Consider the following 26,288-nt stretch of genomic DNA (forward strand, 5'->3'; position numbering starts at 1 on the left):
GCACTGTTTGTCAGATTTGTTTAGATTGTAAGGTATTTCACCAAGTCATTCTTGACTTCTGATATAATTTCAGACATAAGCAGAGGTGTGCCCAACCTGGCTCACACTGGCTTGCAAGAGCCTATTGTGTGTATTCCTTCTCAACTCCACCTTAAATGATATCACACTGGTAGTCTGAATCAGCCACAGTAGGAGTATACACACCATGGAAAATGACAAATCTTGTAAATCAGAGGTTTTTTTGTTTTTAAAGTGAGCTGGTTATTAAATATTTATCACCACATCATAGGACATAAGTTCATTTAAAACACATGAAAAATCTTTCAGAGCTCAGCAAAATAGAATTCAAACTCTGTTCTTTTTCTGTTAAAATATTTGTACCGAGATGATCAAAATATTATATATCTGTCTTCTTACAACATAGTTTATACCCTTTTCAAGTTTTATCCCAATAGATCACCAATCACTTAATATAATTAATCTCAGAATTTTCATCTCAATATTAGTCATAAAAATTTCCTGTATCTATAATCATTTTGATATTATCTTCAATAGTTAATTACCACAGATTTAAAAATTTTTAATGTTTAATTTCTAATTTGAGCATTATAATATTTATATTCTAAATGTTCACAATTTAAAACCATCTTTGAAAAAAACTCCTCTAGCAGATTAAAAGAATAATTTTTGCCTTACTCCAGTCATTCTGGTTTAGTGCAATATTCGTAGTAATGCAAATGCTATATAGATCTTAGTGATCTCCCACATACTTTAATTACTATATTAGTGTTCTTTGAAATTAGATGAGTCTCATCAGTCTATTATTCACATGATTGTGTATTAAGAAACATTGTGGTTCCTTTAACTCAAAGCAGGCCTCAGTATCATCTGAATCTTCTAGAAGAAAAACACACTTTCCAATACCTTTCCAATTGTGAGTGTCTTAAGGACATCTCTGTATCTCAAGCAACTAACTAGTGCCTGACACAGCAGAGACTCAATTTTGGTTGATTGAAGGATCACTACAAAAAATGCCATAAAATTTACTTCTCTTGACCTGAGAAACTACGCTGTTTCTGAAGATAAAATTTTTAAGAACTTGTCGTATTCTCTTATTCTAACTGGAAATTTACCAAAGGATTTTTACTTCATGGTCACTGTACATGGGGGAGTCTAGGGGATGAGACTCAAATTTTGATACACACCACCTCACAACCTTTAGGATGGCTGTATATACCATATTTACCCCAAGAATTGAAAGCAGGGTCTCAAAGAGATAGTTGTACACTCATGTTCATAACAGCATTACTCACAATAACCAAAATATGGAAGCAACCTGAGTGTCCATCAGCAGATGAATGGATAGACAGAATGTGGTATATACATACAATGAAATATTATTTAGCCTTACAAGGAAGAAAATTCTGACACATGCTACAACATGGATGAACCTTGAGGACATTATGCTAAGTGAAATAAGCCTGTCACAAAAAGACAAATACTGTATGATTCCTCTTATATGAGGTACTTAGAGGAATCAGTATCATTGAGATGGAAAATAAAATGGCGGTGGCCGGGAGCTGGGGGGAGGGAGGATTGGGGAGTCATTGGAGGGAGGAATGGATATAGAGTTTCAGTTTTACAAGATGAAAAGAATTATGGAGATGGATGGCGATGATGGTTTCACAACATTATGAATATGTTTAATACCCCTGAAATGTACACTTAAAAATGGTTAAGGTGGTAAATTTTATGTTATGTGTATTATGCCACAAAGAAATACTTAAAAAAAAATTGATACTCTATAAGTTTCACAAAGTTTTCACCAGTCGCAAAGCCAGCCCTAGGCAAACGACACGTAGCGTTTGAGAAGTACTTTGGATTTTCAAAGCACTCTCACTTAGACTATTTCAGGAAGTGAAGTTTGTTTTGTCATTCCCATCTTCTCACTATCATTTCTTCCTTTTCGACTTCACCTGATCATTCCGCTGTTTTATCACCTGGTTTCTTTTGAGTAGCCTCCTTTATATCACCCCACTCCCGTTATAAGTAAAAAAAATTTCTCTAATTTAATAAATAAAAATAAAATTTAATTAAAAAAACACACAACCAAAAAAGACCAACTATGAATTTTCTTTAAAGAGAGACTTGTAGGTTTTCAGCTAAAAAGACTGAGGGATGATTAGGAAAGGAGGAAAAGTTTGTGAGAGAGAGGGAATAAAAGGAAGGAAAGAAGGAGGGAGAGAACAATTTAAACAGTGTAAGGATTCTGTCTTCCAGCACTTAGTGAGCTTACACCCCCTTGTGAACAGAGCATGCTTGAGATGGAAGACCTGAGTGCTGATTTTTAAAGAAAAACTACAAATGTCTTCTAAATATAAGCCTAGTATAAGAACTTCATCTGATGTCCAACTGAAGAAACAGTACCCGCTCCTGTCGGGGGTGGAGGGGGGGGTGGAATCACTTACGGTGTTAAATTTGGTAAGAGATAAAATGTCCATTTCACGCTTGAAACATAAATTTTAATCATGCATATGGTAATTTTATGGGTGATTTAAATGTTTTCGGAGATAACTTCGACCGTTCTTGATTTTCACCTTCAACCTGATTTTATAATCTAACCCTATTTAAGATGTGATACCACAATCCAGTTTCACCCAAGCATTATAGCATTGATTATCTTTTCCTCATATCCAGACTAACTTCTGTTCCAAGCATTCACTGGAATTCCATGCAAAGCATAATTGTACACTTTCCCTTAGACTCAAGCTCAAGGGGGAATTTGGAGGAGCCGACCAATCTCTTCCTATCCTAATTTGCTATAAATTCACATCAGACTTAGGAAAGTTGGGCTGATAATTTTGAAGAGGTAACTGTTTTATCTACCCTTTGCAAATAAGAGAGATGGTGTGCCTGAGCCTAAAAGGGACTCCAGAGTCAATATCTAAAGTTATTAAGCAGTTAAAGATCAGGGACTTCCCAGAGTCTAACTTAGGACCCACAGCGCATTTACAAAAGAGGCTAGACTGGGGGGAAAACACATGTTTTACACTGAAGAGATTATTGGTGAAGTTCTCCTTAGTTAATAATTGCCAGAAACTTGGAGATCTCACAGGGTGTTAAATGTTCCTTTTGTAATAGTACGTGCACCCTTATGTTCTCATTATATTGCACATGTGAGGTTTGTTGTGTTGTCTAATTATACAAGGTTCTAGCCTATCCAATGGAGATTCCAAATTTGCCTTCTCAATTAACTCATGAATATTAGACAAGAGACTTGTGTTCTTTCTGTTGAACAGCAAAATGTGCTCTCTGAAATGTAGGTCGTTTGTGATATCAGGAAAAGTGTAGGCTTAAACATTCCCCAATGTACTTTGTAGTCATTTATTTGTATGCTAATATCACCATTCATTATGATGGGAGTCTGCAAATTCTAGAACTCTTTAAAACAATATATTTTAATGTTACTATGATATTTCCTGGGGACAAAATCATTTGAAATTCATGAAATTAATAATAATCATTTCAATAATAAAAATAAAATGTGCCTCATTACTAAGCCTCTCATTTTGGTTCAGTATACAAACACATATTCAAACATTCTAGTCTCTCAAGCCTGGGACTAAAGCTTGTATACATCCATTTACTGACTTCATCAGTTGCTCAAGTAAATACTAGATGAACTGTACTGCAAAAGGAAGAAATATTTATCTCTACAGAGACCAGCAGACAAATTCTACTGTCATGAATCCTTGATAGAGTTCTCTGTCTTTCCATTCCACTCTTTATATCCCCTGACTCCGTCCTCCATCATCAATATTGAAACATGTGGCTCTTCTCCTATTGCTGTGGATTATCACTGGGAGTGGCAGAGACTAAGTGTTCCTTAGTGTGGTGCTGCATCATCCAGCATGGGGGATCAAATTCTAAAGGAAATAGTCAAAATCGCCCTTCAAAACTTCATAAATACTTTGTATACATTTGTTTAATTAATCCTCACAGAAGCCATTTGAGGTAGCTACTGTTATTTTCTCTAATTTATAATCAAGACCTAAGACAGAGAGGAATCTTAGTTGTTATAACTTGCCCAACGTCATAGGCCCTTGGGAAGGTACCACATAGGAGACTGATATTCCCGTTTCTCAATAATCCCAACACACTCTTATTTTTTCTCCAGCATTGGGACAGATGTCTGTTTCTTTAGTTAGTACCAGATGACATAGTTATCTTGCATTTATGGCTGTGGTATATATTAAGTTTGTGTCTTTAACAACTGCGATCAAATATGTTGCAAGATAATTACACTGTGAGAGGCATTCAAGAACTAAGACCAAGTGTTGAAATAGCAAGATACTCTCCCGTCTGTGGGCAGTATGGTTGCTCTTTTATGAGTGAAAAGACAGGCACAATTGCTCACTCTCTTTTAATCTTTTTATTACATTTTTAAAAAGAACATCTAACAGGAATTGTTGAGCTAATAGAAGTTAAATGCTCATGGGATGTGACTCTAGTTTTCAGAGTCCACCAGGGTCTGTTTTATTGAACTTAGTATGACCAAAGACCACCATGAACTGTTGGGATGAAGCCCAGAGATATTATCTCGAGTGCCAAATTCACATTTGAGGAAGTTGCCTCTGTAAATTATTGTGTCCTTAAACAGTTTATGTGTTCAATACTTTAAAATCAAGCATCATTCATTTTTTTACGTATGTGCATATTAGTTTAAGGAATAATCTGATAAATGAAAGACTGCTCCTTTTAAGGATACAGCACCTTGGCTATGTCAGAGTGCATCCATTACAATTAGCATGCTTAGTCCCGTTCTTTAATAACGTATTTTAGGATAGGGCGGTCTCCACTGTGAGGGTGATACTGACATTGAGATATTGAGAAGATTTGATATTGAGAAGACTTGATATTAATAAGATTTCAAGAGGAAGTATAACATAAGCATGAAAAGGTTAGATTTAAATTAGTGGGAACAAAGAAGAAAAGGTATGGTAGAGTATTGTGAACAAATATGTGGAGGCAGAAGATAAGCATGTGCCTTAACCTACTCATCTGCTTTCACTGTGCTACACCACAGCTGCCAAGCACTGCAAGAAAGCATCGACACTGCAGGGCAAACGCTGTCCCAAGTTTCAAATGGGCCAATCTCATGGCCCAGCAACCCCACAGTATTTCTGTAGCCATCTCACTATTTCACTCGCCACAATGACTTGTGCTTTGTCCTCACGAGGTAAACCTCAGATCTCTCCTACCCATTATTCTCCACTCCCCCCTCAACAGATGACCAAATCTCCTACTTTATTGAGAAAATAGAAGTAGTCAGAACAGAGCCTGCTTTTATACTCAATACGAAGCTCACAAAATGACATCTGCACATAAACTTTTTCCTTCTTGTTTTAACAGAATATTTGTTTTTCATTTCTAAAGTCAATCCCTCCATCTGTGCTTTGGAGCCATTTCCCTCTCATCTTTTAATGTACATTATACTGTCCATAATTCATTTTTCCTTGCATATTTATTTATCCTCTCCTTCTTAAATAACCCTTTTAAATGTGATCGTCTGTCCAATGCTTAAATAACCTTGTCTCAAACCCTCAGTTTTCATGCCATTTCACTCTTCTTCACAAACTTCCTGAAGGAGTTGTCTAAACTCTTGACTTCCTTTTCCTTACCACCCATTCCACAACAACTTCAATCTGGCTTTGTTCTTCATTACTTGATAAGATCAATAATGACCTTCATAGTGTTAAATCCAATAATATTCATTCCTCATTTTACCTGATTTATCAGTAGATGTCAACAGTATTGACTATTCCTTCCTCAAAATTCTTTGGCTTGCCTTCTGTGATGTTACATCCCCCTCTAGTTTTTCTCCCCTTCTCAGCATCCAATGCAGGATGGTTCCCTTCTACCAAACCACTAACATTAGATCCCCAAGACTCATCTTAGCTCTCTTCTCTTCTCTCTCTACGGTCTCCACCAAACTGATATCAGCTATATCCAAGGGTTCCATCTATCCAGATGACTCACACGAATTTTATTTAAACATTTTATCTTGAGATATTTGTAGATTCACACGCAATTGTAAGAAATAATACAAACAGATCCCATGTTCCCTTTACCAGTTTCCCCCAATGGTAACATTTTATAAAATTATAGTGCAATATCATAACCAGGATATTGAAACTGACATGGTCCAGATACAGAACAATTTCATCTCTCGCAGGATTCTTCACGTTGCCCTTTTGTAGGCACAGCCACTTCTTTCTCCCCCGCTTTCCTCCTCCATCCTTATCCCCTGACACCACTAATTTGTTCTCCATTTCTATTTTTGTCATTACAAGAATATTATATAAATGGAATCATACAGTGTATAACTTTTTGAGACTGGCTTTTTTAACACAGTGTAATTCTCTGGAGAGTCATCCAAACCGTTGTGTGTATCAACAATTTGCTCCTTTTACTAACAAATAATATTCCAAAGTATGGATTTACCACAGTTTGTTTTATTCACCCATTGAAGGACATATGGGTTATTTCCAGTTTCTAGCTATTACAAATAAAGTTTCTATGAACATTCATGTATGTTTCTTTGTCAATGTAAGTTTTCATTTCTCTGAGACAGATGCCCAAAAGTATAATTGCTGGATTGTATGGTAGTTGCATGTTGTTGTTGTTTAAGAAACTGCCAAGTGGTTTTCCAGAGTGGCTATACCACTTTACATTTCCACCATCAATGTATGAGTAATCCGGTTTTCCGTATCCTTGCCAGCATTTGGTAGTCATTAACTTTTTATTTTAGCCATTCCGATAGGTGTGTACTGATACCTCTTTGTGATTTTAATTTGCATGTCCCTAATGTCTAGCGATGTTAAAAACATCCTTTCCTGTGCTTATTTACCAACTGCATATACTCTTGCAGAAACATGAAATGTCTCTTCGTGTATTTTGTGCATTTTCTAATTGTATTTTTCAGGGTTTTTTTACTGCTAAATTTTGAGAATTCTTTATATATTCTAGATACTAGTCCTCTGCTGGCTATATGGTTTGCAAATATTGTCTCCCAGTCTGTAACTTGTTTCATCCTCTTAAAAGCTCTTTGCGTAGCCTAGATCCCAAATGTTTTCTTCTATTTTTTCCTAAAAGTTTTATCGTTTTACATTTTATATATAAGTCTGTAAACCATTTTAAGTTAATTTTTATATTAGGTGTGAGCTTTAGGTCACAGTTTATATTTTTGCCTGTGGATGTCCAATTGTCCTAGTATCATCTGATCAAAAGGCTATATCCTTTCTCCATTGGATTGTTTTTGCATATCTATCAAAAATCAGTTTGGTATATTCGTATGAGTCTATTTCTGTGCTGCCTATTCCATTGATCTAAGTGTCTATCTCTCCACCAATACTCTGCTCCTTGCTGAGTTGTCTCTGACACCACCTAGACAGGAGATTGAGATGCCGCATTATAGCCTGGTGAGAATGGAAGTTTAGGCTCCCCAATTTGGCCTTGGCTAGTGTGGTGAGAGATTGGGGTCACAGTTTTTTCTTCAATATTTGGCTAGAGTAGAATGGTTATTGTCTAAATGTTTTCGTCTTGTTAGGCTACCCCTTTCCTGGGCCTTTGGCTAGAGAGACCAAGCTTTTCTTGAAGACTTTTTGTCTGCACTCACTGGCATTTCCAGATTCCTATCTCCTTGAACCCCATGTCTGGAATATATGAGGCAAAAAGAAAACCTAGATAATTCACCACCATGTTGTTTCTTGAGTCCTGAGGTCCTTGGGTAGTCTCTCTTCTTCACTTTGCCTTTCAGAGTCTTTTTATGTTTGTCTTATATATAATTTTTAGGGGTTTTAGTGTACTTAGTGAGAGGGATAAGGAAACATATGCCTACTCAGTCTTCCCAGAAGTGGAAATCTGACTCACAAAATTTTACTTCCAGCCCAGATCTTTTCTCTGTGATCTGGAAATAAGTATCAGAATACCTCATTGTCATCTGCTCTTGTATGTCTCAAAGGCACCTCAAATTTAACTTCTTTGAAGGTGAAACCACTCTGAATATTGTGCTATAGTCTTCCTGATACACAAGCCAAAAATTTAAAGCTCTTTTTAGCACCTCTTTTCCCTCCTACTCCAAACCATCATGAAGTCTTCTTGATTTTTTCTTCAAAGTATTTTTGTAAGTCTTCCTACGTCTCTATATCTGCATGCCACAATCCTAATCTAAGCTACTCTCATATCTAATCAAAACTTTCTGCAGGGGCCAGCCCGGTGGCATAGTGGTTAAGTTCACATGTTCCACTTCAGTGGGCCCAGTGTTTGCCAGTTTGGGTCCTGGACATGGACCTGCACACTGCTCATCAGGCCATGCTCTGGTGGCATCCCACATAGAGGAACTAGAAGGACTTACAACTAGAATACACAACTATGTACTGGGGCTTTGTGAGGAAAAAAAGAGGCAGATTGGCAACAGTTGTTAGCTCAGGGCAAATATTCCTCACACACACAAAGGAAAACCTTCTGCAAAATTCTCTTGTCTTATCTAACCCACATATGCCGTCTCTGTTCCAAATTCTTCTCCATATTACAGCTAGGGGGATCTTTTCAAAACACTATTGTTACTATTCAAGAAATTTTTATTGCTTTTAGGATATTGATTTTTTAACCTCATCTGTAAGCCTTCTCATTATCTATTGTAGATACTCAAAAAATATTTGTTGATAAATAACTATAGTGTTCTAACATTTTGGGTGCATGCCTCCCTAGTCAAATTTAAGTCACCTAATGGGCAGAGACCTATCCTAAATGTACCCTCAGTGTAATGGCAATCTTTAATGCTTAATGATGATGATCTTGGTATTCTAGTGACTTTAGACAAGGAAATTATGTCTACTTGTATAGTTAGAAGGGAAGTATAGTTAAAAGGGAAGCTTATGCGTAAGTACTAACAAACAGAAAATTATTAATTATTCTGCTATTTTCCATATCAAGTGAATTTGTCTCCTTAATAATTAGTGTCTGTTTATAATAGAAATGTTCTTAAATTTCCCACGTATGTATATACATTTTTGAACTACTACTCACTTCGCACCTATATTGGAAATCTATAAAATAGTCTCAGCATTTTTATGGAATAATAATTTCAGGGAAAGATTGATCATAAGTTAATAAAAAGATTAACTCTGACAACAAAATGACAAAATCATAACAAGTAAGTTTGTTCACATGGCCTTCTCACATAATTGTTAAATTATCACAAGCTCTTCACTGTGTGAGCTATGTTTATTGCCTGTTGCATTCATTGCATATAACAGAATACCATCAAAATATTGTTTGAGACATTAAGAATATATAAAGGCAAGATAAAATACATCCTCTCTCCCTGGAAATCACACAGATAATTTGGGAGGAAAACATCATAAGACTGCATGAGACTATAAAGAATAAAAAATATTGGCTGTAGGGCTAAGTAAAAAGGTAAAGCAAAATAAGTGAAGTTGGCGAGGGATAGGTTAATTAGAGAAGATTTCTCTTTTTTTAAAGACCCAACAATTTTTTTTTGCTGGGAAAGATTTGCCCTGAGCTAACATCTGTTACAAATCTTCCTTTCTCTTTTTTTTTCCTCCCTAAAGCCCCAGTACAAAGTTGTATATTCTAGTCATAAGTCTTTCTAGTTCTTCTGTGTGAGTCTCTGCCACAGCATGGCTACTGACAGACGAGTGGTGTGGTTCCATGACTGGGCAGTGAGCCTGGGCCACTGAAGCAAAGCACACTGAACTTTAAACACTAGACCAACAGGGCTGGCTTGAGAAGACTTCTTACAAGAAAAATTTTTGATCTTGATCTCTTAGTCAGTATTAGGGCATCGGGTAAAAGAGAGAGAGAGAGAGAACATGACCAGAAGTGGGAAATAATACAAGTTAAAGGTACAGGTAGAACTTAGGCAAGTAATGGTAAAACTACTAATATGGGGGAGGGGGGTGGGTAAGATAGTCACAACTAGAATTTCTGGTGTATTTGTACAGCTATAAATGAGAGATTTTCAACATATGATTCAAAATGCAGTAACAAGATAGACTCTAAGAGGCAAAAGAGTTTCCAGTCTTCTCTCTTGCCACAACCAATTTATATCTCAGATTTGCAAGTATTGCTTAAACTTCAGGCATAGGCTCCAATACATTAATTCTCCGGCCTTGGATTAGGCTTGCATTTGAGTGGACTGATAAACCACATCCCAGCTATGACTCCTACAATGTGTAGGGATGACACAGGATTCTATTTCACATGTGAGACTTCCTTCCATTTATAGAAAAATTTTAGTCTAATTCTAAGTGTTTTAAAATTGCTCAGAAGTAAGCCATGCAAATTACGTGGAAAAGATGTAGCATTTTTTTATTGATGGGCCCACTGAAAATTTAGACCATGATAATATTTAAACACAGCTAAAATTGGGTTCGTCAATATTATTAGTTTGTATTGTTTCTAATTTAGATATGTTTCTTTTGTGTATTTGACTTTCTGCCATGGTATTTCTTCATCTAATCTATAATGGTGGTTTCCATGGAAGAAGGAAATGTGTTATCATGTGACCTTGAGCATAACTACAAAAAATTTCCAAGAGAAATCACTCTATTGAAAAGAAAAGCCTATCTATTGCATTAGAAAATTTCAGGAAGTTGTAAAATTTGACTCTTTTAAAATTATTTCAGAAGTTCTGTTCAATATAGTAAATATACTACGAGAGTAGGAAAAAACTGTTGGAAAACTTTTATATATAAAATTAAGATTTTTTTTCTGATTGTGGAAGTCTGGAATATTGCTAAAATTCTACTAAAATGTTAACAATAATGATGACTACATAGGTGAGTGATACATAAAAACTGCTAGCAAAATTCAAAAGTCCATTTAAGGCTTTATGAGCCACAGAAGTTACATGGAGGAGCTGGGAATAAAATAAACCTTGAAGAAAGGACGGGATTTTACTGTCAGCATTTTTTAAGAGGAAGGGAGATTTAGCTGTGACAAGATTCAGCTCTTAGAACACTTTTATTAGTTTGAGGACTAATAGTAGTATTTAACATTTGAGTGCCTACTATGTGCCAGGCTGTGTTCTAAGTGCTTTTATATACTTTAATTCACTTAATCCTCTCAATAATCCCAAGAGTCGAGTACGTTTATCCCCATTTTACAGAAGAGGGTAGTGAGGCATGGAGAGGATAGGTAACTTTCCCAGGGTCACAGAACTAGTTAAGTGATAGAAGATGATTTGAAACCTGGCTGACAGGGCCTGCAGTCTGTGCCCTCTGCACAGAGCCTCTAATCACAACAATTCACAAGTGTGTAGCCCTCTCTATGTGTCAAGCATTTGTGTACATTTTGCCAGTTAATCCTCACAGCGATGCTAAGAGCTAGGTATTATCCATGTCAGAGATGAGGAAATTGAGATACAGCAGGTCTGGAATTCAAACTGAAGCTATGTCTCATATTTTTAACATCTCTGCTGCCAGCTCGGCTAAAGTAAAGGGCTGTAAAGTAAACTCACAGAATATAGGTTGGATAAGTCAATGAAGGCGAAATATAAAAGGATTTTGAGCAAAAATTTTAAAATTTGGACTTGATTCTTAACACACATTCCTCAATGTCTGGGTGTTCAATAATTTTTGTAGAATGAATGAATGATCAAACGAATGAATATAAAGCTAAATGAGAGTATTGTTATACCATCCTCTCCTCCTGACATTCAATGGTAGCATGGATCACAAAATAAAAGAAAAGAAAAAACTACAGTCAAACAGAGGTAGATTATTTATTTTCTTTAAAATACTTTCCCTGCAGTTAGATTCCACTGCCCTAGGTTAGCCACAAAATACCTAAGTTGTGGCTTTCTGATTCGAATTTCCACACTTCTGAAAAGTCTGGTTAACTAAGTCAGAATAGTGAGATTTCTCACTCCGTTATATTTTTACTAAATAGCTAAGCATAGCAACAGTAAAGAAGCCAGTTTTTCTTTATTATTAACAAAAATTAAGAGCCTTCCTTAATATTCCATCACTTTTTTCAGTTACTGTTTGGAATAACCTTAGTTATATCTAGGCTGCTAGGCTCAAATTTTAAAATATATTTTATTTCAATTCATTCAGAAATGTTTATTTTTTAGTCAACTTTTTACCCCAAACTGTATTCCCTTCTCAAATTCTTCTAGAGGGCCAAATCAGTATCAAAACTCTTCATCTTGTTGTTGTCATTCATTGAATTAGACCTCATCGCAGAGGGGTGATTCCAATCCACTCTCTGCTAATCTCTATTAGGAATGGTAACACTTCATCTCAGGTCTCCTCCTGTCTCAAATAACATGAGAAAAAGACTGACAAAAATAGAGGAAACAGCATCTTCTCTCTGGTTCTTTGTTTTCCTATTTTTCCAACCTTGGGACTACAGGGGGCGATATTACTTACATACCAACATGGTCTGCTCATATTTCCTCCTTTCTGATCAGTATTTTTATCGAGCCTAGTGTGAAATGAAATATTGCTGTCTCTTTTTCTCCTTGCTAAACATATGACAGTGAATTGGTAAAATCTGTTTTTTTCATAGATTGCCTTCTAAAAGAACTTGTCATTACGTATCTTAGCTTCTACCTGAAACTTTTTTCCTAAAATGTCAACATATCTTCTAAAAACAATATAAACTATAAAATATAAATATAAAATATTTTATTTTATATGAATATATATCAACATATCTTCTAAAAAAATATAAACTATAAAATATGAATATAAAATATAAAATATAAAAAAGAAACAAAAAATAAAAATATCATGAGATCAAATACGTGATCGGTTCTGTAATTTCAAAATCTAGCAGTAAGTGTATTTTCCATAAAATCACCTTCATTATTAGTTGGCCTTTACATTCATTTTCACTGGATAATATTCACATCAAATATAACTTGGATTTAATATTTGAGACAATATGGGTCAATGTTGTAAAATAGCTTGTCCTTCCTTCTCTGTCACAGCCCAGTTACGTTATTCAGAGCCTATATTCAGCAAGTTTCTCCAACTGTCCCACAATGAAGGAGGTTCATCATTAGAGTAGAGAGAAAATAACAAAAAAATTCAAATGGAAATAAGGTGTTGTAAATGCCTGATGTAACCTTAAAAGCCATTTCTCCTTCTGTTTATGGTTGCTGTTATTTTTGGTTTATAGGGACCGAGCCCCTTTTATTTTTACTTCAGAGATGGAGTACTTTATTACAGAGGGTGGGAAAAACCCACAGCATTTCCAAGATTTTGTGGAGCTTTGTTGTCGAGCTTATAATATTGTCAGAAGGCACAGCCGACTGCTCTTGAACCTGCTAGAAATGGTAAGTCCTTTGGGGAAAAAACAAAAATAATAAGCTTCATTTATGTCTCTCTTTCAGTAGTCTGTTTTTGCTAATGGCTTGGAGTTCCCCAAAGAGCTGTTCAAAACAGAAAGGAATGAACAAACTGAAAGTACCACGTACAGCTTGTAAACACATTTCTTAATAATTCATTACATTAGTTCACAGTCGCTGTCTCAAATGTTTCTATTCAGAATAATATTGGTGTATTCAGGGGTTGTCTCAGTATATTTTGATTAAAGATCAAGGACAGTGATTTAAATATTGTATCAGTTGTATTGTGCTTTAGGATTTTTCAAAAGTGCTTTAAAAATACTATCTCATTTACACATTGTGCCAACCCAATGATGTGGACCAGGCAAGGATTTTTCCTGGCTCTCCTCCCAATTTCTGCCTTTGATCACTTGCCTATTTTCCAGATTAAGAAACTGAGGGCCAAAAATGTAAGACGGCTTGCTAGCAACTCAATGAGACAATAGTACATTTAGTAGTATGCATTGGGTCGCCTGACTCATGGTCTTATATGCTCTCTGTTGACTAGCAGGGGAAAATTTAATGTTTCACTGCATCATTTGATACAAAGAGATGGAAACTAGATATGCAGGGTGAGAGGAGAGAAATGTGATAGAAATATCTTCTGGGAGAAGAATGTGGTGATTCCTCTGGGCACATACTTACACACTAGTAATTGCAGTGAACTGTAGGAGAGAAACACAGCTTTGGTAAATCAATATGGTGTTTGGGGTCAATACAATCATCAAAAATAACTAGTTTAGAGCCTTCAGATGACAATAATTCTATTAGATGTTGTTAATGGCACAGATTTGATAGCCAGGCCTTCCTGGGTTTGATCCTAGCTTGGAATTTTACTGACTACATTTCTCAGGGTATATTGCTTAACTCCAATAAGGCTCTGTTTGCTAATCTATTAAATGAAGATAATAGCATCTACCTTGTTGGACTGATGAATAGGTGACCTAATAGTGAGTTCTTCACATGAGCACTATGCTAAGTCCTTTATGGGCATTAATTGATTTACATTTCATAATAACCCTATTAGATAATTAACATAGCACTTAGCACAGTATTTGTCATGTAGTCGGGTTGAATTAATTTATTATACTAGATCCTTGTTAGTCTGTAAGAGCACTGTCCAATGCAGTATCTCCTAGTCACATGTAGTTATTTAAATTTAAATAATTAATATTGAATAAAGTTTAAAATGTAGCTCCTTAGTCTCACTAGCCACATTTCAAGTGCTTAATAGCCACATGTGGCTAGTGGTACCATATTACACAGCATAGATATAAAACATTTCCATCACTGCAGAAAAGTTCTATTGAAAAGTACTAAATAAATGTTGACCTTGTTGCAATGAAAATTGTATTTATATCCTTGTTTTAATTTTTAAAAAACATATGCACCTTACTTCTCTTCCCTCTGTCTTGAAAAATAAGGATTTCTAAAAATATTTGAAACATGTAGTCCTTCATATACAAAGACTTAGATTTCTTCAAGTGTAAATTGGGTATACGAGGTCTGCCCAGCTCCAGAATTTTCAAGTTTGCTTTCCAGTAATAGCCAATGATCCATATTGGTAGATTTGCATTCTACCTCCCAATTCTATTAGACCATACTGCAATTATGAGATGGCTTATGATGCACAATCTGTGTTCATACCACAAAGGAAACTCGACAAGGACTGTGTCTGTGATTTTGACTCCGTTTACTTAACAGATATTTAGGTACTATCAACTCCAGTATCCTCTTGGGCTCTAGCAGGCTCTAGCTCATGAATCCTTGAGCTCTTGAGTACTTACCATATGGCATAAACTGTGGTTGATTGATAAAGTAACATATGAGACCCAATCAGTCTTAAAATTTTCAGTTTAATAAGGAAGATAAAATTCATGTACACAAGTAAATGAGATACCCAGCATTTTTAAATGTCTCTAGTGCTGCAATAACTGCATACGAGGAGTACATACCATATTGTAACAACTACTTTAGCCAGTCACAGACCTCTCAAAAATAAACCCAAAGCAGGAAAGCACAAATGTAGTTTATGCTGCTTCTCAGATGACATCAAAAGTTACGCTGAATAACAAATAAGCATGTTAAAACAATGTGAAAGCACAGCTTTTTGAAAAAATAGATTAAGAAAGCTATTGGTGCGGTTTTTTATCTTGTTTAATAAACTTTTCTATCTACCTAAAAAGAAAACTTTTAGCATATAAGTCCTAATATAGTAAATAATCATTAAAGAGTTTATGTGATGTTATTTCATTTAGTAGAGATAGATATATGGTGTTTTAATCAAGTATTGAAATGATTTCTCATAATACTAAAATCAGACGTTGAAGGTTTCTGGTATATAATATTTTCAAAATATCTCCCTATGTTTTAAATATTCAAATCTTGACTTTCAGGCAAAGGAGGAAATTTGGCAGTGAAGGGCACTAATTCAGATTAAGCATATAATCTTAGATTTAGACTCTCATAGAAATTGAGACAGAGATCAGAAGCAATGTGTACCAATTTGATCAATGAATAAATATATGTAAAACAGCAGTGACTTATGACCTCTGTTTCTGGTCATTTACCTCTTGATTCCCTTCTTTTTAAGTTTCTTTCTTATGGGATTCTGTGATAATCAAAGCATCGGTAAAGTTTTCAGGACCACCTTTTCTCTGGTATAGCTTCTTATAAAATAAAAAACAAATTTAAATTTGTAAAAGTTTATTTTCTACCTATGTGGGTAATCTATATTTTCCTCAGTTTTTTCTCAAACTGACTCTTGCTAACTTCTTTAAAAAAGACTCAATCTACTACACCATAACCCAATTACAACTTAAGAAATACTCGATATGGGTCATAAATTCTATCTTCTGTGAATGGTCAGTACCCAAGATTATGAGCCACAAGCATTTGGTGAGTCTACTGTGGAGTTAATGATTCGTCCTTGGTAGAGAGCAGTGTGTTTCCAGATATCCACAGTCCTTTTTATTTACTCCTGGGAAAATCGAGGAAAAAATAATCCATGAAATTCCCATCTTGCTTAAAAGCAAAACATCTGTAGGAGACCCAAGAGTGTTGTTGGCTGAATTCACTAACATGAAAGCCTGTATTTCATCAGCTTTTCTCTCATTAAAAAATCAATATCAGCTATTATGGAAGGCTCCCAAGAACACAGGGACCATTTACGCAGTTTAAAATGTTTATCACACCTATTATTATATGAGATATTTCCCCGCAGAAATCTTTCTAACTTTCCTATGCGGTGGCGAAGAGTGTCTGCTTCCCTAAGCATAACTATCAAAATAGATTTGGGCTTAGTAGGAGGAGAACAGAAGTAGAAAATTTTTAAATGTTCCTGTCCTTTAAAAAGGATCTTATCTGTTTATTACCTGTATCTGTTCATTACCTGTACCTGTTCGTTACCCGTGCTAGCCACCCTTTCCCTTTCCTATTGACCCAATTAAAGTTATTGCCCATGTAATCTAGGCTAGGAAACACTTGAACCACTACATATCTGTGGGTCAGAGAACAGAATGGCTAAGTGGACTCAGGTATGAGGTCATCTTTACTGGGACATGTAGAGTCACAACACCCAAAGCCTCCTCTCTAACGAATGAAACACATCAACAAGAGCAAAGTTAGCACTTGTTACCTTTAATCAGCCACATGACAAGAAGAGACCTGGGGTTCATCTGATTTGAAGCCATCTGCATTTAGCAGCTGGTGTGCAGTGTGTGTATGTGTGTGTGTGTGTGTGTGTGAGTTGGCAGGAGTAAGTATAGGGTCTACTTCCTAAGGAAATGTTTGACAGAGTCCTAAGCAAGCAGATGAATTAGGGATATCCGGAGAAACTGGAAAGCAATTCAGATCCAGGGGAGAAGCCTGTTCTTAGCAAATAGACAATCATAGTGTGATAAAGGGGAAAACTGCCTCAATAAGTACACAGATGTCTCTAGAACTATAAATACAGAACTGATAAGATAAAGTCTAATCTAGACTGTAGTTGCTGTTGGGAACGTATCTCCTTATGGTTGATTTTAAGTTTAGTGATCAGGGTTGAACTTGCTACTTATCAGTTTCCAAAGCCTAACAGGGACAGATATTTTTTCATTCATTCATGTGTTCATTATTTCACAGACATTCGTTAAGTTCAAACTATATACAAAGTATCATTCTAGGCAGTAGAGACAATTCAACATTGAATAAAAACTGTCTCTATTCTCAAAGAACTTAAAAATCTAACATGACAAACATATGCACAAACAAAACACAGTAAAAGCTAGGCAGCACTAAGTACTGTGAAAGAGGTGGGTCCAAGACATGATTGCTGTGCAAAGAAAGTAGTAATTAAATCTTATCAAGAGGGTCAGTGGTACTTCAAGGAGGAAGAAACATCTGAGCTGCGCTTTCGAAAAGAATTTCACTAGACGAGGAGGGAGAGGATAGGAATCCTGACTGAGAGGAGAATGTAAGTGTGGGTGGAGGCTTAAAGAGCGTGGGCATGACATGTGTTGGAAATGGAGGTAGTCACATGCACCCAGTCTGTGGTACAAAGGGAGATCCATGTAAATGATAAAGTTGAAGTGATAGATCACAGTTAGACTATGAAAGCCATTTATGACCAGAATGTGGATTTTTGAACTTTAATGTACAGACCCTGAGAACCTAGAAGTTTCTTTGTTTTTGATGAAGGGAGTACCATCATCTCACTTGGATTTTAGACAGATCCCTCAGAAGTGATGTGATTAGAGAGACAGGGATTGGAGAACTAGATAAAGACAACTCAAGATATCTAAGCAAATGAAGATGAGGAGCTGAACTAGGATAATAATTGCAATGCAAAGGAGACTGAATACAAGCGACTGCCGAGGTGGTTTTTATAAAATTAAGTGATTGACGTTGGGAATCAGGAAGAAGAAGGAATCAAAAAAGATACGAATTTCTTGTTAGTTGGACAATAGTGGCAGTATAAATGAAGACGTGAAACAGGAAAAAGGAGGAAGAGTTTGTAAGAGAAGAGAATTTACTCAAATTTAGGTATCATGAATTTGAATAGAAGAGGCAGTTGACAACCTTGCAGCACTGCCTGATCCTTTTCCGTGATTTCAATTACTAGCTGTATGCTAATGACTCCTGAATCTACATTTACAGCTATGTGCTTTAGACCTCACCCAGCCCTCCAAATATATCCAATCAATCAGTTTTCTTAGTTCTATTTCTTGCCTATATTTAAAATCCAATAGCTTATCTCCATACCCAGTCTCCTCATCCAGCCTCTTATTCGGCCCCACTTTAATCCACTTTCCATGCATAACCACAATGATCTTTCTAAGACACAATTCAGTTCTTTTAATGCCTATGTTAAAAGACTAAAAGAGCTTTCTCTTGCCTTTAGGATGAAGTACAAAATCTTAATATTGCTAAACATCCTACCCTACTTGCCTTTTCAGCCCCATCTCTTGTCGCTCACCCACAGGACACCCTATGTTCCAGCAAGCCATCTGGATTTCTTTCTGTGGACAAATGAAAAATATCCTGCTCTCCTCTGTACATCTATGTATATATGCTGTTCCCTCAGCCTGTGGGAGGACAGTGGGAAAGGAGAATAGTTTCACATATATTTTTTCCTCCCTTGAACTTCATCAAGTCATTTACAACTTTACCCATACTCCATAACTGTATTCTCAGTTTATTCTTTATTTTTAGGATTAACAGCATTGTTCTTATCCTCTCACTACTCTGAGTGTCTTTATTACAGAGCAGGAAGTAATTTATCACCTGAGTCATAGAGGAACTGATAACATTCTTTTTTTTCTTTTTGCAAAGTTCAAATTTGTTTCAGAAAGATCTATTTTTTCTCAAATATTTTTGCCTATAACTAAAAAGAATATTATCTCTCAGTCTACACTATAATATAAACAAAGTATTTTTCTAGAGGTTGGCAGAAAAATACTTGATCCTTTGTACAATTTTATGTTTAATTATTTTGTTGCTTTAATAATCTTTAATGAATGCAATCACTACTTAACTAGGGAAAGTTGTGTTCTTATAGTATGAGTCATAGACTTATGAAAGAACATAAGATTAAGAACCAAAAGGATGAGCTTTAACTCTCTACTTACATGCCTTTTGATCTGGACACTTCACTTACAGTTTTGGGGGATTAACATTTTCTTCTTTAAAATAGGTATTGTGATATAATTTTTGTATAATAATTCATAATATATAAAGCTCTTTCTTACTCATTAGCCATTTGATTCTCCCGAAACGTGTTGGGTATTTTTATATCTACTTTAAAAATGAGAAAATGGAGATTCAAAGAGGTTAAGAGACTTTTCAGGATCATTCAGATTGTAAATGGTGGGTCCAGAAAATCTGACACTAGAACTCTTATTATTGTTTTTGTCCTGTGCTAAATATGCCTCTTCTACAGGAAAGCAAGATGGAAATAATGATACTGTCATGCATATTCAGCGGTTTATGATGTAGATATAGTTAAATTATTAATCTGCAAGTACTCTGACAATTTTATTGTTTCTTATTATTGTTGCTTCTGCTACCAAATATGGAAGGTTAAAGAACATGAACTTAAATTCATTCATGTTTACAAACTGAAAGGCATTGCTATGTAAATTTAAGTTTATATGTATTTCTGAGATTAACCAAGAAAGCTTAACCAAATTCAACCAAGTAAGATTTGATTTAGATTTATTCTGAGGTTTTTTGTTTTTGTTTTGTTTGTTTGTTTTGCTAAGATGCTGCATGCGGGATTGCCTGAGCTCAGTGGAATCCAAGACCTTAGATATGTGTATAATAATCTTCGTCCACAAGACACAGACCTGGAAGCAACAAGTCATTTCACCAAGTAAGATTAGCTGTGAATGTATGAGTGTGCGTATATGCATGTGTATAAACACACGCTTCACATTTGAGAGGGCGTCAGGGGAACAGTCATTGGTATAAAGCTATTGTTTGTAAAACCAGCTTGTGTCCTCTTTCCCGAGGGGTAGAAAGGGAGCACTGTGAATGTCCAGCAGAAGGCCTTAGTCAGTGTTTCTGTAGCATGCCATTGTTTGCTAACCAGGCTCTTCTTCTAACACATTGCTCAATAAGAGGTCATTGAAAAGAGCAAGGGCTGACATAAATAAATTGGTTGTTCTACTTGAACTATGTCCAGAAAAACAATTTGGAAAAAGAGATTTATGATGAGATATGGCCTCACTACTTACATCTCTAAGACGGTACAAATATTGGAATATGTGGTGACTATCTTCTATTTTTAATCTTTTTTTTGTTAAGCAAGTCTGGGAAAACAGTATACATTAGGGTAAGAGCATGGGCAGAATACAGCGGATATCGGACTCAAAATCATTGTCAAAAGGGTGGTGCATTTTATCATATAAGATTCTTTTGGACGTCAGTTTTTAAACAGATTGCATAATTGCTAGCAAATTTTAGATGCTAAATAAATATTAGCCGTAATTATTGTCCTAGTAAACAATTTAAGTAGAGAAATGCAGTGCTGTTTTCTGTAACTTTTTAATATTGAGTCTTATTTGAGTCTAATTTTATATTCTTCTAAGATTTTCAACTGGAAATTTGTAAACACAGATTATGCTCTTTTTAATGGATGTATGCTTTGTCCTTTTGAAGAAAACACTACTTATAATAAAACCTCTCCCACGCAGGTATTACTTTTCCTTTCCCCTTCCAGAGTGCATAGTGCAGAATCTCTCTCCATTCCAAGGGAATAGTGAGAGTTCACAGGGACGTCCTGAACACTTGGGGAATTTCACGTTTGCAAAGGATCTCTGTTTCCTGAACTTTAATGGATAGGGTGCTCTAATGGTTCAGGAGAAGCAACATGACAGAATCACAGAGTATTAGAGCTGGAAGAGCACTTAAGTTTATTTATTCTGACAATAGATAAGCAAATAGGGAAACAGATCCAAAGAATTAAGGGTCTTGCCCATGATTAAAAGAAGTAGTAGTCAGAAGCAGAGCTAGGACCAGGACTCAGAGCTAGGGCTTTGATCCTCTGGTCTAGGGGTTTTTTGACATTCAGTATTGGAAATCATACAATGTGATTAAGGAACAGTGGGCAGAGCCTTTAAGAAAGATATACTTTCCTGCTATGTAGTTTGTTTCTGAAATTCTACGATTAGAGATTCTTTAGGAGAGTCTTGTAGGTTTCTTGAGTCTTGAAAAATGCCCTTTAATAGTAAAGGTACCTCTTTACTATTTGTAAAAGAATCATTTGTTTATATCCACTTAGAAACTACAAATATTAGTGGACAACTGTCTGTGGCCAAAAACACTAGCTTGAAGACTTGCATAGGTGTTTCAGATCCTTGGTTTCAAGGATGAGGGACTCTCAAGTTGCCTCAACTAGTGGAGATGGGGGACATGTATGAGAAATCCCAGGGAAAGGCTATCAGCCTGCCTCGGGAAGAGCAGAAGGACATCTGTCACAAAGGCTGGAAGGTCCTTTGGAGTTCATGACAGCTCTGGGGATCTCATCAACAGGAATGAGCCTTTCACTCTAGCTGCCCATCCTGGTCCAGTTAACTCCATCCAAGGTGGGGGGGTTCACATGTTACCAAAAATAGCCCCCTCTGGCTATTCCATCAGGATCTGAGTGGAACGCCTTTCTTTAAAGTGGGCTGCAGCATAGTAGGCATAGTGATTGAAGTGTCAATGAGACTGGGTGAGGAGACAAGGGAGGAGCAGGGAGAGGGCCAGAAAAGATGGAGATTGGAAACATACGATTGGGCTATAGCCTGTTTCACGTGTCATTGCTGAGACAGAGCAATTATAGTGCTAGAGTTTACAAATAGTCCCTCCTACCATTTAAAACAAAGGGAAAAAACTACACCAGATGAAAAAAGCTTCGTCAGACCCTGGCCACAGGAAAAATGTAAATACAGTAGTACTCCATTATCCACAGGAATATGTTCTTAGACCCCAATGGATGCCTGAAACCTCAGATACTACCGAACCCTATATATACTATGTTTTATCCAATACATATGTACCTATGGTAAAGTTTAATTTACAAATTAGGCACAGTAAGAGGTTAACAACAATAACTAAGAATAAAGTTGGCTTTGTGGCCATCGTTAAGTAAAATAAGGGTTACTTGAACACAAACACTGTGACACCACACCAGTTGATCTGGTAACCTGGAAGGCTACTAAGTGACTAACAAGTGGGTGTCGTATATAGCGTGGATCTGCTGGACAAAGGGATGATTCACATCTGGGCAGTACTGAGCAGGATGACATGAGATTTCATCACACTACTCAGAACAGCTCACAATTTAAAACTTATGAATTGTTTATTTCTGGAATTTTCCATTTAATATTGTCAGACCGTGGTTGACAATGGTAACTGAAACTGTGGAAAGTGAAACCACAGATAAGAGGGGACTACTGTAGGCTTTATTTTTCTGTCAATGTCCCATCCCTCCACCTCCCCTGACTTCCTCTGACACACCCAGATCTGTAAAGAGCAGAATCTTAGATATGGGTGAGCTGGCCTAGGTTGAATCATCCACCTTTCCCATTCAAGAGGGTGTGAACTGATATGGGAAGTTGATCTGAAGCCAGTAACCTCCTGGCAGCGAGCTAGACCTTGTTATCCTGCCTGCCTATCTCTGCTAGGCTAATTTTCTTGCTTTCATATGTTATATAGTAGGTTCTGTTAATTAAACTTCTACAACTTTATGGTAAAGAACTTGTTCTCCATTGCAGACCTAAAAGGCATCTAGTCGTCTAAACTATGGCATGTCATATCCCAAGCCTTGTTGGAGGACAGAAGTCCCTTCCCAGAACTATTATCTCTGTGCCACTACCAGGTGTCCCCTGGGTGTTTGGTTTGGGATCTGCTATAATTGCTGCCCTGGGAGACCTACATGGGATAATTTGGCTACTGACTCCAAGACAGTCACCTTCCTTTCTTTTTCTGTTTTGGCACATTACCACATGCCTTGAACCTCTCTATATTTTTCTCTCCTTTTCTCCTCAGACAAATCTCCCGTGAGACTCACTCTTCCTTTTAGTTCCAAGAGCTTGTCTCAGTAGTATATTTTATTCTAAAGTCTCAATTACATACCTTTATTTTGATATATGATTTAATGTGTTTTGAGCTTGTCTCTTCAACTCTTCTCTAAGTTCCTTGGTCAGCCTATGTATATCAAGTGTCAAAGATCTTTTCTATCACATTCCATCCAGGACTGTGAAGGACTCATTATCAGGGTTTAAGAAATCCCAATTGATTCTATCATTCTTTACCATTTAAAAAAGTTACTTAAGATCTCTCTATTATTTAGATATTTTAAACTTTTAAAAAAGTTATACTTCTTTTGTTAATACTTAAACAACTTATAGAGTGAATTTATAAAAGTAGCTTGCTTAATAAAAACAATAATGGAGTCTTAAATGATGTCATCCACCTGATTCAAATAAATGTTAAAAATTACGTGCACTTGTTTACTTTTCTGTGTATATAATATTTTTATCTTAAGCTGTGTTCTCTGAAATCACGAGGATTTCAAAACTTGAGAAACTTGAAGTGTAGATGTCAGTGCACATAATTTACCAAAAAAGAAGCCAAGTTCTATGATGGATCCAGCATTAGTCTTTGCGCTTCAATGAGAGTCATTAACTCTAATATACTCATGAGAGCCCATGGACCTTTAAACTGCTTGTTCTCTTTGTTCTGACAGGCTGAGTTCTGTGATGACTCCAGCTTTGGTCTTGGTGCTTCAGTGAGTGTCATTAACTCTAGTATACTTATGAGAGCCCCTGTATACTTAAACTCCTTGTTCTCTTTGTTCTGGCAGGCTAACAGTTTTATGCCACTGTTTATTCTGATGTCACTATTAAGATCCAGATAAAAATAAGACAAGAAAATCCACTTCCCCCCTCATCACCACCAAACTCACAGATCTAGGTCATGAATGAGGACTAAGCCATCTGAGACACAGCACATGTGGCTACCTTAAGTTCCCTAGTCCTGACTACAGTATTAGCATCAAGAGGCTGTCCCTCTTGACCCTATTTGAGGCTTGAAAGAAAGAAATGGCCTTTCCTTTCTCTCCAAGGGAGTACTCTATTTATGAAGAATACAGGATCCTACCTCACTCCTATGTAATCACATTCTGGGTTAAGTGCTGATTATAAGAGTTTCAGAGGGTGCTATACTCTGCATGGCATTAAAAACTGTACTACAATTAATGGCATTTAGAGAAAAATAAGAATAAAATTGGTTTGCTGGCCACAAAGGTTTTCCACATCATTGCCAACTTCTCTCTCTGCTTCCCTTAATTTTCTCTACTACGCTTACAGCTGAGTGCTGTTGAATAGAATCAAGAAAGTATCATGACTCAGTCGCTGCAAATTGATACTCTCATGTAATATCTCTGCCAAGCCCACTGCTGGGCAACAAAAGCAACCATCCATTAAAATGCCCTCCAAATGGGTTATTTTAGAATTTTCAATCACTCTCAAAGCTCGGGTTAGCTGTCCTTAGAAACAGATAACCTATTTCACAGACCAGACTGGGATCATTAAGCGTAAACTTCCCTGCCTACATCCCCTCCCACTTACTGATCATGGCTTTCACTTCATCCATTTCCTCCTCCAAAAATGTGAGAGGAAATTTTCCATGTATTCCCAAATATTCCATTTGGCCTGTCACACAGATTCTTTGGTTTACTAAGTAGAAGATCTCCTGCTCTTCAACTAAAACTGAAGGCAGCTTGAAACAAGTCAAAGCTGCATGCTTCAAAAAAACAAATTGTTTGCATGAGTGAGGTATTTTGGTAGCAAGAACCAGAGATTCTATCTGGTATCCTTGGGAAAAGGTATGCATGGCCTCAAACCGTAACTTAACAAACCCCAGAAACCAATAGGGCCTGGCTAGTTTCTAATGGAAACAAGACCTTCTACCCTGCTTATCCCTGCCTATCCTATTCTGCTTCCCTTTGCCCTTTGGCCAGTATTCTCAAGTATAAATTCCAGAGAAAGACAGCTTAATTAACTAGTTGCTTTTGTCCCTATTGGACAGGATCATTCATGCAAAGCCATCATGGATTCTGTTGCCTATCCTTATTCCTATTATGGGCCAGGGCTTCACAAAGAACAGCCTAGAATTTCTTCTCTGAACTTTGAGCTTTAGAGACAACAATCTTAGTTATGAGGGGCCATTGGGCAGAGTAGACACAATGACTGTCCCAATAAGTACTGTGAAACTGCTAGAAATGTTGATGACATCCAGAGAGAGTGCTCCTGGACTCCACATCACAGACACAGGAGCCAGAGTCCCTGAGCCCCCTACATACGCCTTAGCTGTTGGCTTTAAAAAAAGATATTTTAATTCTTCAGGAGACTATCAGTGTAAAGCTTAAGAGCATTTGGAAAGTTTAGCGTTCTCACCAAGAGTACCAGAAGTCATCAGTTAAAAAAGATGAATAGTCCAGAACGTGCTGTTTCACAACAGCTGTTACCTCCTCAACAGCTACGTGCATCAGTCAGTCCTCGCTGGTATTCCTGACCCTGTGCATTGCATACAGTTGGTACCTTCCAGGGATTTAACAAGCAACGAGACTAAAATAATTTACTATTTTTAAATGTATTTTAAGATTTTTACTACTTTAATTATACTACTGTTTATCACTTGATTTTTTTTTTATTATTGCATGTTAAGGTTTGTTATCTTGCTTTGCATAAGATTTCAATCAATAAAATAAGCTGGCTTTGGTTGAGGGCATAAAAACCTGGAATATCATTTCACTGGCATAGTCCTTATACATAAGACCAGCCCATCAACCTTTGCCTAGTTCCTTTATCCCATTTGCTCTGATTTGGCTAATTTTTGT

General features: G+C 36.4%; 1 protein-coding gene across 13 annotated transcripts in view; it reads left to right on the plus strand.

Annotated features, from left to right (window-relative positions):
- PIK3C2G (phosphatidylinositol-4-phosphate 3-kinase catalytic subunit type 2 gamma) overlaps positions 1-26,288 on the plus strand; it is a 514,208-nt gene that overhangs the window by 411,100 nt on the left and 76,820 nt on the right. For all 13 annotated transcript variants that reach the window (XR_011496940.1, XR_011496939.1, XM_070494347.1 and 10 more), the window contains 2 exons: positions 13,216-13,372; positions 20,164-20,273. Coding sequence is in view for 11 of the 13 variants with exons in the window: in XM_070494347.1 (XP_070350448.1) it covers positions 13,216-13,372; positions 20,164-20,273 (267 nt within the window). In the remaining 2 variants the exon portion in view is untranslated. The remainder of the gene's footprint in view (positions 1-13,215; positions 13,373-20,163; positions 20,274-26,288) is intronic.

The sequence above is a fragment of the Equus asinus genome, chromosome 22 (genome assembly GCF_041296235.1).
Source record: "Equus asinus isolate D_3611 breed Donkey chromosome 22, EquAss-T2T_v2, whole genome shotgun sequence".
Lineage (NCBI taxonomy): Eukaryota > Metazoa > Chordata > Mammalia > Perissodactyla > Equidae > Equus > Equus asinus.